This window comes from Thunnus albacares, chromosome 11, assembly GCF_914725855.1.
Source record: "Thunnus albacares chromosome 11, fThuAlb1.1, whole genome shotgun sequence".
In the NCBI taxonomy this organism is placed as follows: Eukaryota; Metazoa; Chordata; class Actinopteri; order Scombriformes; family Scombridae; genus Thunnus; species Thunnus albacares.
Genome location: NC_058116.1, coordinates 6337460 through 6354871, shown reverse-complemented (window position 1 = coordinate 6354871; position 17412 = coordinate 6337460). Strand labels below are relative to the sequence as shown.

The window sequence follows — 17412 nt, the reverse complement described above, 5'->3', positions numbered from 1 at the left end:
TTTCTCAAACTGGAAATCCTGGAGAGTATTTTATTGTCTCACCAGTACCTGAAGCAACATGCCCCCACCAACACAGCTTTTTGCATTTTTTAAATGCAGGGCTGTTTTTCATCTCACTAAGCCAGATATATCTCTTCTTCCTCCTACATGGGTTGGTACAAATCTGTGGATCACGGTCAACATGTGGTCAGGGGTGGGACCGACAGCCTGGTTAAACTGCTGAGTCTCAGCTGGTTAAACATTTGTTTGGTTCCTTCCTGCTCTCTGTGACCGCCTGCACTGATCTGTCTCATTGACACTGTTCATGTTATCAGACACCAGAATGAGAATAAAATGATGATCTGATCATGACTCATAAATACTACAGTTCAGTGAAGATTTGATACTCAGAGCAAAATAATGCTCACCTTTTGTGTTAAAGAGATGGGACTTCCTGCAGTTGTAAACCACTTCCTGTTGGCACTGCTCTGACCTTGATACGATGGCATGCAGTTGTTCAGCTGAGGCGCTGTAGTTGAACTTCATGATATGAGGTCTCTGAAGAGAGGAACCCTGGACGGTGACTGGAGCTGTGCTGTTGTGGGTCAACACCGTCCACACCTTCTCGTCTAAAAGAAAGAAGTCGATCTGTTACAATGAACCCAGTGTAAACACCTTCTCCATGTTAGACTGTATGATCTCATCCACATCCGCTGTGTTAAAGTTAGCCTGTTAGCAAGAACCCACAGTTCACAACTTTTACTCAAAATATAAAACACCGTCTGTTTGCATTTACTCAAAACACCAGCAACAAATACAAAAAAAAGTTACTCTGTTGGCATGAACCTACTGTCCACAACTCCTCCTCAAAATCTAAAAACACATATTTAAGTAGGTTTCTTTTCTAAGACAATAATAAAATGAAATGACAGCTGCAGCAATCAATGAGGCAGTCTTTCAATTCAGCCACAAGGGGGCTGTGATTGATTTACTTTTAGCACTTTGTTAGAATTAATTGTTAAATTTACATTAAATAATTAACCTTCATGTCCAGCGTTTTTGTGTTTTAAATTTAAAATTCATGTGGTCACAGAAGCTACTGTATATGTCAGGTGTTTTATCATGTTGTGTTCTTATGTGTGGTTACACCAATTTATAGGTTAGGTTCACCTGCACAATTTAATACAGCCCTGTGATAAATCCATTGTTTGTTAAGCTTAGAATGCTTTTGTTTTGGCTGGGATCTGAAAGGCGTTGACTGAACTTTATGGACATTTCTGATATTGTAGTCAGTGGCAGTGCATTAGATTGCATTATAGTGAGAGTTATTTTTAAAATTCTGTCTTTCTCATGTATGTAAATGGTGTAGGCAGACACAAATGAACACTTCAATGTATTGCAACCTAATACACTCTGTAATTTCAAATGTATTTGTGAAATTCATTTCAAGCACCTCGTGGATTCTTTTGAAAATTGGACAGGTAGACATTCAGTCCAGTGAATCAGCTGTGGTAGCCATGGTGATGCTATGACCTATTTGTGTTACTACACATCTCTGCATCATTGCTGAGTTCATTACTGAGTCGGTGAGGCATTCTGTGTTGCTTCCCGAATCATCAGTGTTGCTGGTGACATTTTATAAATACTCTCAGTTTTGCATCTGTGAAAAACTAATGAATCCACTTGTTTCCATGCAACAATTTGATGACCTTTTCTATTTTCTACAATTTATTTCCCAAAAATTAAATCTAATGATAGCTTCTACCAAAAAAAAAAAAACACATTTTACAACCTATATATCCAACTCTTGCTTAGTGAAACTGCCTGATTTTACATTCACTCATCTATAAAAGGGATGAGATGAGGACTCCTTCCTTTTTGAATCCTCACTTAGTTTGCATTATGGGCATTTCATATTTACTCTGCCTTACAGAAAACCCCTCTCCACTTTGGTTAGGTTAACAGGCTTATTTACATCTCTAGCTTGAGGCACACCAACTCAGATATATGAAGGGAAGATTGAAAACACAAAATGCTGGAACACGACAGCAAGAGGCAGCAGCGCTCTCGTCTGTAATGACATCAGTGGTACATTAACCTTGCAAAGGACACAGTAGCTTGGGAAGTTGTGACAGTGAAGTGATGAATACTGTATCCGCAGTGTCAAACTTTACTGAATACCTTTTGTCCTACATGTGATGAGAAGGGACCGTAGATCAGGTTGTGTTCCTTTCCCTGACTGTCAAATGTCACATCTCAGATGATACAGATCACATTGTATTCCTGCCTCAATAAGATCACACTGATATGTGTGATGGGGAGATAAAATTAGGTCCAAAATTCTAACTCCTAATGGTCATTGCTTTTACATTATTGACATGGAACTGGTTAAACAAATCCAGCTATTTAATTAACCTTTTAAGGTCAAATGAAAATGTTGGTACATCATATCTCAAAAACTATTGAACAGATTGACATGATATAATGAGATCCATGATATAGATGTTTGTGCTTCCAAGAGCATGTTTTGTAAAGATTTTATTGACCCTCATCTTTTGTCTTCCAACAGGTCAATCATTTCACCTTGACCAACACATAAATACCATAACATGGTATTTCAAAAAAGACTGAGATTTGATATGGATATTCCCCACATGATGAATACTACTGTTTTGGTTAAACCACAATCAGGTCCAAAAATATCACTTCACAACAAAATCCGATCAGACTGGATAGATCTCTGTTAAATTTATTTAACACACTTCTGTTCTCCTGAGGATGAACACTCTTCATTTTGGACACTACTCTGTAGCACCACACTCAGTTTGAAACTTACACACAAAATATCTGGTAACTTAATGGCACCACAGTGAAATTTATTGCCCATTAATGCTCCTGAGGGGATGGACCTATTTGACTTTAATGGCCCAGTGGCCTAATGAAATGATTTCAGTGGAACCTGAAAGGCAGAAGATGCTTCTTGTGGATAACTGAACTAAGGGGTGCTTGAATTATTTGCTTAAGACAACATGGTAACTTCTTTTCCATGTTTTTTTTTTTTCAATTACAGTTAAAGACAGGATAATGACACATCACACTGCTGGTAGATTATTTTCTCTTCTTTTATGAAAATAAGAGTTTATGACCCAATAACAGATGAAATGAGCTGTCAAGATTCTACATTTTTGCAGTGTAACCACATGGACATTTATATAAGAAATGTTGTAAACTCTCGGAAACTGCCCTGACTGACCATAATGATCTCTTACGAGATGGTAAACTATCTTAAAGTCCTTGGGGGCATGAATCAATGCAGAGTGAAGTGGACTTTAAGTGAGTGGACTCTTTACTCTGAGCTTTCTGCCAGTTCCCAGTGGAAAAGAGTAAGGGTGACAACATGTGGACTACAGTGATCTCACCTGTCATGTTGCAGTATACCTGTGTGGGCCCCAGGGGACCACTCCCATCTGGATCAATGGAGTAGAAGCCCGAGGAGCTGCCAATCAGCTTGTAGGCCTCACAGGATAACTCGTAGATGGCTGGAAGAAGCAGAGCGAGGACAGAAATCAGCTATTTCTCACAATCAGCCCATGCTCCAGCAATTTTCTTCCATCTGAGTCATATGAGCACATAATCATCTTTCATTTAAGTGTGAGCTAATCAGAACTTATTGTTTCTGGAGTCTAAAAAAGGTGAAGTGGTGGCTGTTGGTGATGAATATTTTAGTTCTATCTTTTGAACTAGATATATCCATGTTCTGATGCAGGTTATGGTAGAATAAATGCCTCTGATTGACTATAGAAATGTGAGGTCTTTCCATTGTCCTTTGGAAACCATATCTCTATGTCTAAAATCTCATCTATAAACAAACAGACACTTTAAATCACACTTTAAGTATCCTAAAACAAATGGCAAAATTGCAAACTTGGACAGGTAGGTTTCACTGGCCAATGAGAATGTATAATAGATGAAAAAGCTGGAAAATTTGGATTGTATGTGTTCCTTAGGGAGTTTATGATGCTTTCCTTAAAAAGGGCCTATTTTTAATTCAAGAGATGCTCTTTTCTGTCATGTTCACTCTGTCATATAAAGAGAACTGTGTTTGCCTGCATATAAACAAGAAATCAGTATTCTGAGGCAGGGGAGTTTCACACATAGATTCCAGCAGCCGTCTCCATAGCAAATATCAAGGTGATGTTGCAGAGTGTCAAAAAGTGACACCTGTGAGAAAAAACTCCCACATGTAGATTTAGTCTAAAGCAATTCAGTCTAATGCTATTTAAGGGTATAGCAAAAAACAAATTCTCAGAAATGTGAAAGTGAGAATAGCTGCCATAATTGTGAGGTCATGTCAAATTGTAGCAGGACATGCTGTTGCTTTGCCTCTCAATTGCGAAGAAAGATATGGAAGCACTGAGCAAGAAAGGTAAAGATGTGTGTGCTGAATCAAATGACACAGCTCAGTAGTCCTCTAGCATATGGGAAGGTGCAGAAGGTGTAATAGTAGGTATGAGATTAGGTAAGGAAAGAAAAGTGAGAACTACTGCTCACAGTTGTGACAGGTGGCTCCAGAGTATCCTGTTCCTGAACAGTCGCAGGAGAAGGAGCTCCAAGACTGAGAACAGCGGCCTCTGTGTTCACACAGGTTAGGAAGGCATCTGTAAAAAAACAAACAAACATGTTTTTACAGTTTTTACTCGAAGGTTTATTATAGATTCATCTGCTTATTCATTTCTTGATTGATAAATGAATTGTGTGGTCTATAAAATGTATACTGGGTATTAAATAATAGCCAGTATAAATGGTTGTTTTGTCTGATGAACATCCAAAATATTAAATATACACTAAAATTAAACAGATAAAGACAGCAAATCCTTTCATTAAATGAAGTTATTATAATAACTAAGTTCAGGAACAAGACCACGCCCTGCTCCTTCTCACCAATTCACAACACCTGCGCCTTGTTAACCCAAATCACCTGTGCCTCCCGGCCACATACCTGCGCGCATATATAAGCACGCCTAGCCTCCACCTCTCCTGTTCGTCTCGGTTCTCTCAAACCCCACCTCCCCGAAACCCCATTCTCCTCTCTCCTCTCATTAGGCGACGCGGTGGCTCAGTGGTTAGCATTGTAGCCTCACAGCAAGAAGGTCCTGGGTTATGAACTCAAGCTGCTGTCCCGGGGCCTTTCTGTGGTGAGTTTGCATGTTCTCCCCGTGTTTGCATGGGTTTCCACCGGGCACTCCAGTTTCCTCCCACCATAAAGACATGCACGCCAGGGCCTATACTTCCATCCTAGTAATTCTACTCTCTTTCATCAAAGGAACCACCGGGGGATGATGAAGCAAAAAATTGCTCATCTAGACGTGCCCCCACCCTGAGTCTCCATCCCCGGGTTCCTAGACGCTCCAGCCTCAACTCAACTCCAACCGGTCACTATACATCCAATTCGACTCCTTCATGGCGGCGACCCACATCCGGTGTCCATCGCCTCCCCTCGACCCTAACATCCATCACCCCTCATCTTATTCCTTCCTGAATCTTCTTGCTCATCAAATAAACTATTTAAACTATACACAAATGGCATGGTCAGTTAGTGAAACATATACTATGCAGGATTTTCCTAAAAAAACAATGTATAGACTCACACAGAAGTAATCCCTCTCAGTCATCATTTATGACCCACTAGAAATGTGTGGCGGTGTATGTATCTACAGAGACCCTGTCCTCTGTCTGTATTTTCTCATTTTTTATTATTTGGTGTGTTTGGGACACTTGTGTTATTATTAGCCCCAAGCTAATAACAGCACGCAGGTGTGAGGTCAGGATTCGTAGCATAGCAACCAGGTTACATCGCCTTCTCCGTCTCTCTGCTCTACTCTGCTCTGCTCTCTGTCTCTGTGTCATGGATGTATAAAGAGCAGCAGGTCTGTGTGTCTGATTGACCGAGGGCGGTGCTGAGCTACACACACGAAGAGCAGAGAGACCACAGCGGACAAGATGAAGCTCTGCATTCATACAAAATCCAGCAACGCGGCACCCTCCTGCAGGGCTGTGCGAAGGTGTAGGTGTGTTGCTTTAGAATGTAACCGCTGTGAAACAATCTCTCCATTCACTCTAGCTCGCTCAACCACCACTGCTCTCTCTCTCTCACTCTGCTCGAGCCAGGGAGGGGGGTCCAACTTTGAATGCTGTGGGTTTACAAACACCAACTGACAAATATTGCATAGCATACCTTTAAAGAAGCTGCAACCAGAGAATATTTGGCATTTTTGCTTGAAAAATGATTAAAATGACTAATCGATTATCAAAATAGATACTGATTGAGTTTCTCGTTCTTATCAAATAAGTGTTTTCAGCTCATTTATTTATAATACACTTTTATCTACAAAGTCTGCCAATTTAACAGCAATTTGATAAATTCAGAACAAATAAAGCTATTACGAATAGCACAAAACGATAACAATTTCTTGACAACAAAACAAAACATCATACAAACCTCTGAGGCATTTGTCTTAAGTACTAATAGGGATATTTCCTTTGTTAGCATTTGCAAACTAGATCTTTTATTTATGAGGTAAGTGAGACCCCTGCTCACAGGTTGTCTTTTATTCTTTTTTATGCTGTTATGAACACCAGCTTTGGAACTCTTCCAAAAAACAAATTACTGTTTAATCATGTTTTGTAAAGTTGCATAAAAAACCCAAATGACTGTGGAATGACAGTGTCTCATACTGTGCCCTCTGCATTTGAAAAGGCTGACACAGTGGTGGTGTTTCTCTAAAAATAAAATTACTGTCACCTTCAGAGTGTTTATGGGATTTTACCACAATGAGCACTTCACAGAAATTCCAAACCACACTCTTCTGATTAATAGTCCCTTCCTCAAGCCTCCTTCAGTTTCACATAATTGCCAGCCTTTCAAGCATGCATCTATAATTTCATACACTTTCATCTGCTACCTGTTAACTGCAGCGGAGCAGGCCAGCCGCAACACGGATAAGATTGCAGCCATTGGTTTAATTACCATCAAGCTATTTTCTGTTGTCGTGTTCCTGGATGTCCTTACAGGTCATGAAACTATAGTATAGTAGCCAACACACATAAGTGCATGCTGATCGTAAATTGAGTCATAAGGTTTAATTGGACACATGGAAAAGGAGATTAATTCTGATAAAGGTGAACTTTCTGATACAATTAAATTGAAGTATAACTGCAGTCATTAATGGGCCATAGCATGTGAAATGAAAATTAACATCAATTCAGTTTTGTAAAGCTGAGTACAGCTGCCTCACGTCACGTCCCTACAACATACTACAGCACAGAATGTTATAAAGACATCAAAAACTCATCAAAAAGAAAAAGAAGAAAAGTGTGGATAAAGCCACCCCCTCACATTTCTGTGTTGCAGTACACATATATACATATGCTGTATAAAATAATGCCTCTAGACACGCTGTTTCATAGGATACATCACACATTTTCCAGGCTTGCATCTTTTATATGAAATTACATTATGCTTGTTATTATACATATTAACAAGAAATGAAATGACTAATGTGATAAAGGTCCCTTGTAATGACAAATTCACAAAGAATGATCACCCAACTTTGCATCTCTATGAACCTTTTAAACCTCTTTTTGCTCATTTACTGTCTGGTTCGGTCATTCTCTCACAAGCCCCACATTCAATTACAGTGGGCGGCTGTTTAAAGTTTAAAAAGGCTCTGATAAATCCAATGTACATCATCTATCCAGCACCAGATGGAAGACAGACAAAGTTAGTGACTAGCTGGTAGATATGGAGCATTTAGCAGCTAAAGATCCAGATATTTTTTCAGGAGTTGGTGGAGACCAAATCAGAGCTAAAAGGTATAAATTTTAATATAATTACATAATTATATTGTATAAAATATGAATCTATGTCTGCTGAATGTGTAAGGCTGCAGTTTTCATGATAGCAATATCAAGTTTATAATGCAATAAAATGTCGTCTGCACCTTAGTGACCAAAAAGTGATCAATGTAGCTTTAAATATGCTTCTGAATATGATTACAATGATTAGATATGTGTTTCTTTATTTACCAATAGCTTTTAACAGTGTATAAAACTTAATTTCATCTGAATTGTCACATGGCCTTTGCACTCATTCCTCAATATATCATATTTTATTGATGAAAAGACTCTGTTGTTCTGTCATTTCCTACAGTGACAGTCTAGCAGCACTGTTGTGTTTGCATTTCCTCTGCCAGCAAACAACCTGTGTTAGAAAGCAGGTAGGTAGAAATCTGACAGAAGAGTGGGCAAATACAAGGGGGAAGCAGCAGTTTACATGTTTGTCTCATCCCTATAAATGTTCCAAGCCACATGCAGACATTCATGGAACTCGTAGGTCTGCCAAGCCTGTTCGCGAGGCCCACAGCTGTGCAGGGTAATGAGGAATAGCACGCCACACAGGACTGTAGGGAGCAGCTTGTTAGCATAGTCCCCTGTCGGAGAAGGTGTTGCAGAGTTTCTGTTGCAATTTAATTGGATGATCCTGTCAGCACGTTTGTCTCCATTGGACAAGATGTCAGTGACTTTCAGGCTGCTCTGCAGACAACACATTGCCATCTACAAATTTACAGTTTGGACACATAACTCTGCTGTCAACGTGGATAATATCTCACAAACTTTTATGTTTGACACATTTCATGTTCTATTCTCATAGTGTCTTTGAAATTTCTGTGAGAACTGTTCTAAAATTAAATAAGAGTGTTAAAGACTAATTTAAACCACTTTACCTGTCTCTTATAGTGCAGGTGTCAAACCGAAGCTCATTATAATTTCCCAGCAATCCTTGCTGCACACGACTGAGATTCATTGGCTGGCTGTTGATGAATATGAGCCGCATACACCCCTGGAAGGCAGGAGATGGGTAACGACAGTCCAGAGTGGGACAGCCTGCATGGAAATGACACATGATGCAACCTTCAGTTTTGCTGTATATGCACTATAAACTTTTTGAGAAATATTCTATTACAGTATATGTTAAAGAGAAAGAAAATATAGTGTCTTAGTACTGCAAACACATTGTTAGCATCCACTAACCTCCAAAATAAAAATTGCCTCTTGATTCCTGTTGTTCCCATACTTCAATTGTGGAGGATGGCTCACTATCCAGTGTTAAAGTGATACGTGAATTCCTCGTGTCAAGACTCACAGAATGCCACAGTCCGTCGTTGACTCTGTAATCTAAAGAATATTTCAAATAGGGTTTCAATGAAATCGCAAACGATTTAGCAAATTTGTTTCTTTGCACTGTCTGTTTTCCTGCTCTAATGAGTCAGTGTAGCTGTATATCTGCAGGCTGTGAAGAATTTCCACCACTGCAAGCAGGTTCTTCTCAATGTGCAAGTGCTTTCTCAGCAGCCACCCATACCTGTGGTATCAGGACTGCATACAGCCACAGGAGAACATGATTGTTTATTATTAATTCCACCAGTGTTTGGGATTATAAAAAGATACCCTTCATGGTTTTGTTATAGCTGCCAGCACTGCCTCCTAATCCACAAAGTTCCTTCCCACAGTTGATTTTCCTTCACTGACTCAGGAGACAGTCACACTCACAGAGCTTCCAGCCAACATCACCCTGAGCTTCAAAACAAATGAAACAAACAAGAAAAAAACTCTCCCTCTTCTTCTCTGTCATTTGTCAACAAAATTCCTGTTGCCTATTTTATCATTTCAATGTGTTTAATCTGTAAAGAAAGAATAACTCCAATGACTTCTGATACTTTCAAATGCCTTTAATTACATTTTTAAGATAGCATACACATACTTTTACTTAAAGTCCTCCTTCACACAAAATGTTTGTGTGAAGAATGTTTGAGCTTCACCGTGCAGCATGATATATACATGTACATATGTATAGTTTGACACTAGAAGGCTGTTTTCACGTTCATCTGCTGAAGATGGAAAGTTTCTCTGTGCTCATTGAAAGTCTGATCTTAAGTTTCAATCTTGAATCCAAGATTGTTACTTGGCTATTTCTACCTTGGGGTATTGCTACTTTTACTCAAGTAAAGAATTTTAATAGTTCTTCCACCACTGATTAGCTCCAACAACTGGACTGGTGTGGAAACAGATTAAGGAGCCCTCACATGAAGGACCATGAATGGTCCATGAATGTGTACTTTTGTAACTAGATCACTTCTTACATTTAACCTTCCACATGAAATTACTGTGATATTTACTAGACACATTTTCTGCCTGATTTTCTGAAAATTGTATTTGAAAAAACTGGCACATTCTTTTTTTTTTTTTTTTTAAAAGAGCTCTTTCACTCTACTTATTTCTTTCAAATTCCATAATTACCAAAGCCCAAGCTTCAGTCTCTCTCTCTCTCTCTTTTTTTTTTTTAAATGACCCTTTGTTAAATGTTTTATTGTTTTAATATCTGGGAACCAATATCCAGCTGAAAATCCATTCAATCTTTTCAAAAAAATCTGTCAAAAGTCAAAAAAATGAGTAATAAGGAAACTCAGCTTGATCTACAAACAATTTATCTTTTAATCGACAGTGACAGCTCATCTTCACAGAGCTTTCAAGAGGACAATGCCATAATGACAGCTGTGAATGGAAATTACTGAGACACTCTACCCTTCTGACTGCGTTGGTCCCAGACTAAATTAAATTAGCATCCAGATTGAGCTGTGCTGCAGCTTGGCAGCTCAGAGCGGACAAGACGGCCATGCAGAATGCACACTGGGAGTTTTGTTTAGTTAGTCAAATATCTGCTTTGTCCTGGCGCTTGGGAAAACTTTCACTCAGAGTCCGATGATGCCTGTTGCTTACAGCAAAACCTTTTATTCCAGAAGACTGTGAGTGCCATGGATGTTTTTTCTCCTTGCTCCACTGAATGTCTCATGGAATAAGCACCTATAGCTGCAAGGAACTACTGGCGAGCATCAGTGGGAGTTTCTCTTCCCCTTTTACTTCCCTACTTATATCAGGATCTCCTTTGCCCCAAGCGTGAAGTGTCAGAGCACTATCTATATGTTGCACTGTTTTTGTATCACATCACCATTAACATTTACCTATTCTTCTCCTATCTTCCCCCACATCTCTGAATCCCACTGCTGCCTCCAGGGAATACAGTTTCATATTTATTGAAAGCTGCTGTTGTAACTGCCCCAAGTCCTCGGCATTCCCAACTGGCAGTAGATGATGAGTGAGAATGACACAGAATCTCATTTTGAATATTGTTACTCACTGGAGACACTTGTATGATGTTTGCTTGTATGAAAATTAGTTCTATATACTGTTGGTGCAGATCATTTCTGGGTTGAACAGAGGAAGAGAAGAATCAATACTCTGTCCACATAAGCGCTCCTGTGCACTTAGCTCAGGTGCAGCACCTTATGAAAAGGGACAATTGCATTTCTTCTCAAAATTATTTCTACAAAATTAAAGAGAAATTTTTAAGCATTGAGGTGACAGTTCTAACACTACTGGAAAGTGAGACGAATGAGAGGTTAAATTTGGAAAATTTAAATGATTTGCAACAACTTTGGTGAGCCCTGCAACTCAGTTTAATGACTGCACTGAAACATTTCTACTGCGCTACAATTGACCATTGCCATGAAGCGTGTGATACTGTTGCACTGTAGGAGGAAAATGGGAGAATATAGACTTAAATTGAATTAAAATCCCCAGTTTTTTCACAACTTCCCTCTTTTCGTAGTATTAACAGAGGGTGGAATTCACATAGGTATACTGTGTATAGCTCATAGGTTGCTAATTACATTTTCCAGCTGCACAAGATAATATTCTGCACTTGATTCTCCAAATGGCAGCAAAAGGTAACTGTTTTAACTTTAAAATCCTGGAATCCTGACCTTGCACAGTGTACTCATGTTTACTCACCCAGCCAATCTTTATAATTGATTATTTTGATTATTATTTTTTTATTATTAATTTATTTAATTTATTAATAATTTATACTGGGACTTGCATGATTATTCCCTCAAGGAAAATACAAAGGTATATAAATAAACAGGGCCAAATCACCGAGAAGTACTGAGATCCAACAACGCCACACTATAAAAATAGGGTTAGCATGATTTGCAAACTTGCAAAATTTATTTAAAGTATCAAAAGTAAAAGTACTGATTATGTGAAATGACCCCACTTACAATAGTGTTATATTAATTATGTATGTACAGATATATGGTGACTGTGGAATGATTCATCCCTCTTGGAAATGTTTATATTTTATTGTGGTAAAACATTGAATAAAAGGGGATTTAACGTGGCTTTTTTGACACTAATCAACAGAAAAAGATCCTTTAATATCAAGTGAATCTAACTTACAAACAAATATAAAATATAAACATATACAAAATATTAAATCCATCATCTGTTTTACATGTCAAATCTAATAGCTGTGAAATAAAATTTAGTGGATTAGAAGTATGAAATAGCATAAAAATGAAAATACTCAAGTAAAGTACAGTACTTGAGTAAATGTATTTCGTTACATTCCACCACTGATTAATGAGATGATATCTATCCTGATACAGTTAGGTAAATTAATGCATTCAGAAGTAAATTATATAAAAAGGAATACTGTCCCTTATCTGTGGTTGTCTCTCCATCTATATTTCCCTGCAGCCCATCATCTGTTGAAAGTCTGGCTTCCCCAAAACAATCATGGTTATCTGTGATATCCTTGCAAAGCAATCCCATACAGAGGATTGGATGATATCTTTCTCCAAGTAATTCCAAAAAAAAAACTAACCTTTTTTTAGTTTATTGAGGACAAAGGCGATAAAAGTGAGGGGGATGAAATAACTGGCACAAGCCAGCTTGTTCCGTCTCCACATTGTGGATTAGAGCAGCACTGTAATTCTTTGTCTGCCTCAGTTGAATGAAGCTTTAAACACTGGGCATAAACTAACAGACTGGTGGACCTGTGTCCTTGCCTCTGAGGTCTAAGTCTAAGTCTTGTGTTCAGGACTAATACAATAGAGCTGGATGTTACTGAGCTGTGGTTCGCTCACTCTTTTCTTCCTTGTGAGGATTTTAATTTATGAGGAAAATTAAGTTTTAACCTTAAGTACAGTCTTTAACATCACAAATGTGAATTTTGGAGATGTAGAATGTTTTCTATTTAATGCCTTATATTTAAAGTAATGGCATGTGTAGTTTAAAAGTGAATTCATCTGTGGAAATCATCTAAGCCAATTCTATAATGCAAAGAATGTGTGGTTATCATAATTACTCATCACAACAGAGGTTATTTTTTGAAATGAGAAATGCAGGGCAAAAACTCAATTCAAAGATGGAGAATTCAAAGATAATATTGGCATAAAGTGAAGAGGGTTAATTTTCTCTGTGAGAGTAAATGTACTCAGGCACGGTCCTCAACTCAACTCAAGCCCATGTTTTATGTATGGTGTTTTGTATATACTGTATGTGTGTGTGTGATTGTGTGTGTGTGTGTGTTTGTGTGTGTGGCCTGTGGACTCACCGGCAGAGACCTCTGATTTCTGTTGTCCTGAGCTCTGGAGGGTCAGGTGCAGCCGGCTGTTGCTGATCAGCAGCTCCAGTCTCTGTGGCTCCGGGTTCAGCTGCACAGAGAGCAGCAGCCCGTTTGTGTTCCACGTCCTGAACTGGAAACGGACAGAGAAACCCCCCGTGGCAGATGCTGCTGGCGGAAGCGACAGAAAGCTGCTGCTGGAGCTCAGGAAGGTGCAGGCCACCAGCTGGGGCTGCGAGCACGAGAAGGTCACATTGCCCTAGAGGATGACAAAGCCAAGGTTGCAGATTTACACTTAGCACAGACTGGTCTCACATGAAATGGATTGTGATTTGTATGGAAATCATGTTTATATGCACAAAAATGGAACAGATGGTTAAAGAGCGATGAGCAAAACCTTTTCCTAACCCAAACCAAAATAATTAACATTTAACCATTTAAACTGAATTAATCAGCAGCAATTTATACTACTAGCTGCAACATTTTGTAGTGTACAACATGAGCAACAATATTAAGCTTTTACCAATTTCAATTTAAAAAAAAAATTATGATTTAAATAGTTTGACATTTTGGGAAATATGCCTATTAGCTTTCTTAATGAGTTAAATAAGAAGATTGATACCACTGTCTGTAAGCTAAATAAGGCTTCATCCAGTAAGCTTAGCATAAAGACTGGAGACAAGGGGAAACAGCTGGCCAGGTTCTGTCCAAAGGTAACAAAATCTGCCTACGAGCATCTCTGAAGCTCACTAATTAACACGTAATATCTTTGTTTAAAACATCAAGTTTTGGTTTTACAGGGGGTTATGTGGTGGAAGTTATTGCACCCAGCCAAGAAATAGACAGTTAACTGATTTGCCCAGGCTGTTGCTTTGTATTTACAAATACAGATATTATAGTGGTACCAATCTTCTTATCCACGTCTGCAAAAAAGTGAACAAAAGTATTTCCAACAATGTTCCACTTATTTTCTTTAAGAATATATAATTGGGCAAACTATTCTAAACTCTCCTCCTTTTCTTGTCATTTTAACACTTTTTCTCTGTAAATTTCAAAAAAGATTTTCCCTACGATAGTGAAGAAGTCCGTGGCTCAGAGGCTGCATAAACTCCAAAGTAAGCAGAAAAAACCAAGATGAATTAATAAAAGTGTTTAAAATTTGTTCGCTCTAAACCAATATGGTAGAGCAATCAAGATAAAAATGATTTAAGTTTACATTTCAGTTTAATTCTGTGCAGTGCAGAGGTTGTGTCAGGGACATCCAACCAGACCAGTCATGTCTGCTGAGGTCAGACTCTTATCAGTCCTGGTGCCTGCAGGGCAGCACAGAGCAATCAGCTCTTTGACTCTCAATGTGATTCTCCTCCATCAACCTCAGGGAGATTGTCCCATTGAAATTCCATTACAGCCTCCATCCTGGCAGCTGCTCTCTCTCCACCTCTCTGCTTTTGTTGTCAGTGAAGGACTTTTAACGCAGCAATCACTTTAAAGACATGGGTTGGCTCAGATGAGATGTGCCTTGCGGCTCACGGGGTGACCATGTGATCTGTGAGGCAGATTGACTCTTGGAATGAATCCATTCACACACATGGACTTAATGATATTGTAACTATCCTCACATTTGAGATGTAATGATTGTTTCCACATTTTTCTCTCACTCTAATTTCTGAACAAAGTCCCTTAAATGTGATATTATCACACAGAGTTTAAGAAAACCTCATAGCAAGGAGAAATAAAATATACATTTTTAGCAGAGCTATCACCATGGCTCTGGCTGGCAATGCTGGTCTGTCGGTCCATTACCTCACAGAAATATCTCAAAAACTATAAGGACTGACATGAAATTTTGTACATACATTCATAGTCCCAAGTAGCAATGTGCAGAGAGCCTAGTATTTGAATTTATATCTGTATCTGTATCTGATTAGGCAGCAAAATCATTTTTATTTGTATTTGAATAAAAGTGGAAATAGGTGTAACAATCCTGTTTTTTTTTATTTTTTTATTACACCTCTAATTTTAGGATATCAGTGTTAAAATAAGTGTTCTTCAATGAACTATCATAATAATTATGAACATTTAAATGCACTATTGTTTTTTTCAGCAATAAACATGTATAACCATAAACATCATTGAAAAGAAAATCATTTTAAAATATATATAACATTCAGTTCCTAATCCACACTCAAACCAATAAACTCAACTCTAAACTAATAAATGCCCATTAACATTACTGTTTTGAAAAGTGGACAGCTAAATATGAGGGGCTGTTAGGGACATTATTCAGGATTACCATGCATATACATGTACTTTTCCTCTCACATATACATATGAAATGAAAATCCTTCACATACCATATTGATAAACCACACACACATACAAGTGAAATGTTTTGTGAATTCACAACTGACAGGCTCTCATGAAAACTATTGAAAGTTTTTCCACATTGTAGTAAAGTGTGCCCATATATACAGTTAAAATGCTCTCATATAGTACTGTGAAACCCTTTTAAATAAACTATTCAAAAGTGTTCACAATTACTATTGAAAAAAAAAAATTGTATGATGCCATTTCAGTATGTTGTATGGATTTCAGTTAAAACGGAAGATATTTCAGTTGAACTGGAAAGTGATTGAGAAAAGAGAGTGCATGTTGTTTGTTCGTTAGCCACACTGATATCTGCTCAACAGCCTGCAAGAAGCCTCACTGAAGTAGCGGCATTACTCAACAATATATTGGCATCAGTGGAGACTATCAGAACCCTGTCACATGTGACAGCAATCAGGCTGCAACCGACTGTTGCAACTCCAGGTGTGAACACACTGGACAGTCACCAAGCATCGCTCTTCCCATCCCGTCACTGCCAGCTGAAGCTCCAGTCAGGAGAGAATGTGCATTATCTTTCATATTGCCATCCCACATTAGATAATGTTACACTTAACTGTATCTGAATACTTGCATGTCCAAATACCAATCTGAAAAATGATGATCTGAACATTTTGATATTCAGGGCCAGGCCTAACTTACTTTATAGCTTAGATTGACATATTTGTAGAATGGCAATCATTCTCAATCTTATATATTAATAGACAGTTACCCATTACTGACCCCCTTCCAGCAGGGATTGTGAACTGACCCCTCCTGCTGCCCTGCTGCTTAACATTATATATTCCCTCTCATTACCTGCCAAGATATGAAAGCAATGGCGAAAAAAGTAGCAGTAGTTTTATAACCAGGTGCTCTTTAAAATCTTTGTGGGCAAACAAGAGGAAATATATAACGTTAGGCAGTGGGAGGGTCGGTTCACAACCAGAGGAGGGGTGACGGTTAGTATTTTGCTCTTATGAAACTTGCCCTACTCCAGATATTAGTGATGAACAATTTTGAAATAAATATCAAATTTTAATTACTTTGATTGATATTGCAATTATGATATGATTTCCAATTAAAGAGGGAATGATAATTTTTACCTCATTATTCTCATTTTCACTGAAAAACATTCAAATGATTATGGTGAGATTTTTGCGAGGATCTTTACCAAACAAAGATGTTTTCCTTAGTCTGTAGAATATGATGTGTAGGTCAGAAGATCTCTGCAGCGCGACAATATTTAATTTAAAATGGTATTTTGACACACATTTCACCTTTAACAAATATTGCACCTCCTGCGATTTCGATTAATTGTTCAGCCCTATAAGGTATTTGTGATCTGATGTATAATGGTTTGTATGATGTAGGTTCTACTACTGTGGTCTCAGTATTGTATTATCTATGGCAGCATGACTTAACTTGCACTGGCTGTTTTCATGTAATCTAATAGTTACATTCTTATTTAAGAGCTAGAGCACAGCAGCATGACCATTTCAACAAGAATGTAATACTACTCTTTATTTATAGAGCACTTTAAAAAA

General features: G+C 38.2%; 1 protein-coding gene across 1 annotated transcript in view; it reads right to left on the bottom strand.

Annotated features, from left to right (window-relative positions):
• Positions 1-17412, bottom strand: part of LOC122992791 (contactin-associated protein-like 5) — an 81832-nt gene that overhangs the window by 24736 nt on the left and 39684 nt on the right. The window contains exons 8-13 of the mRNA XM_044366720.1: positions 13493-13760; positions 9070-9213; positions 8763-8922; positions 4531-4637; positions 3399-3518; positions 408-608 (exon numbers count right to left, since the gene is read on the bottom strand). Coding sequence (XP_044222655.1) covers positions 408-608; positions 3399-3518; positions 4531-4637; positions 8763-8922; positions 9070-9213; positions 13493-13760 — 1000 coding nt within the window. The remainder of the gene's footprint in view (positions 1-407; positions 609-3398; positions 3519-4530; positions 4638-8762; positions 8923-9069; positions 9214-13492; positions 13761-17412) is intronic.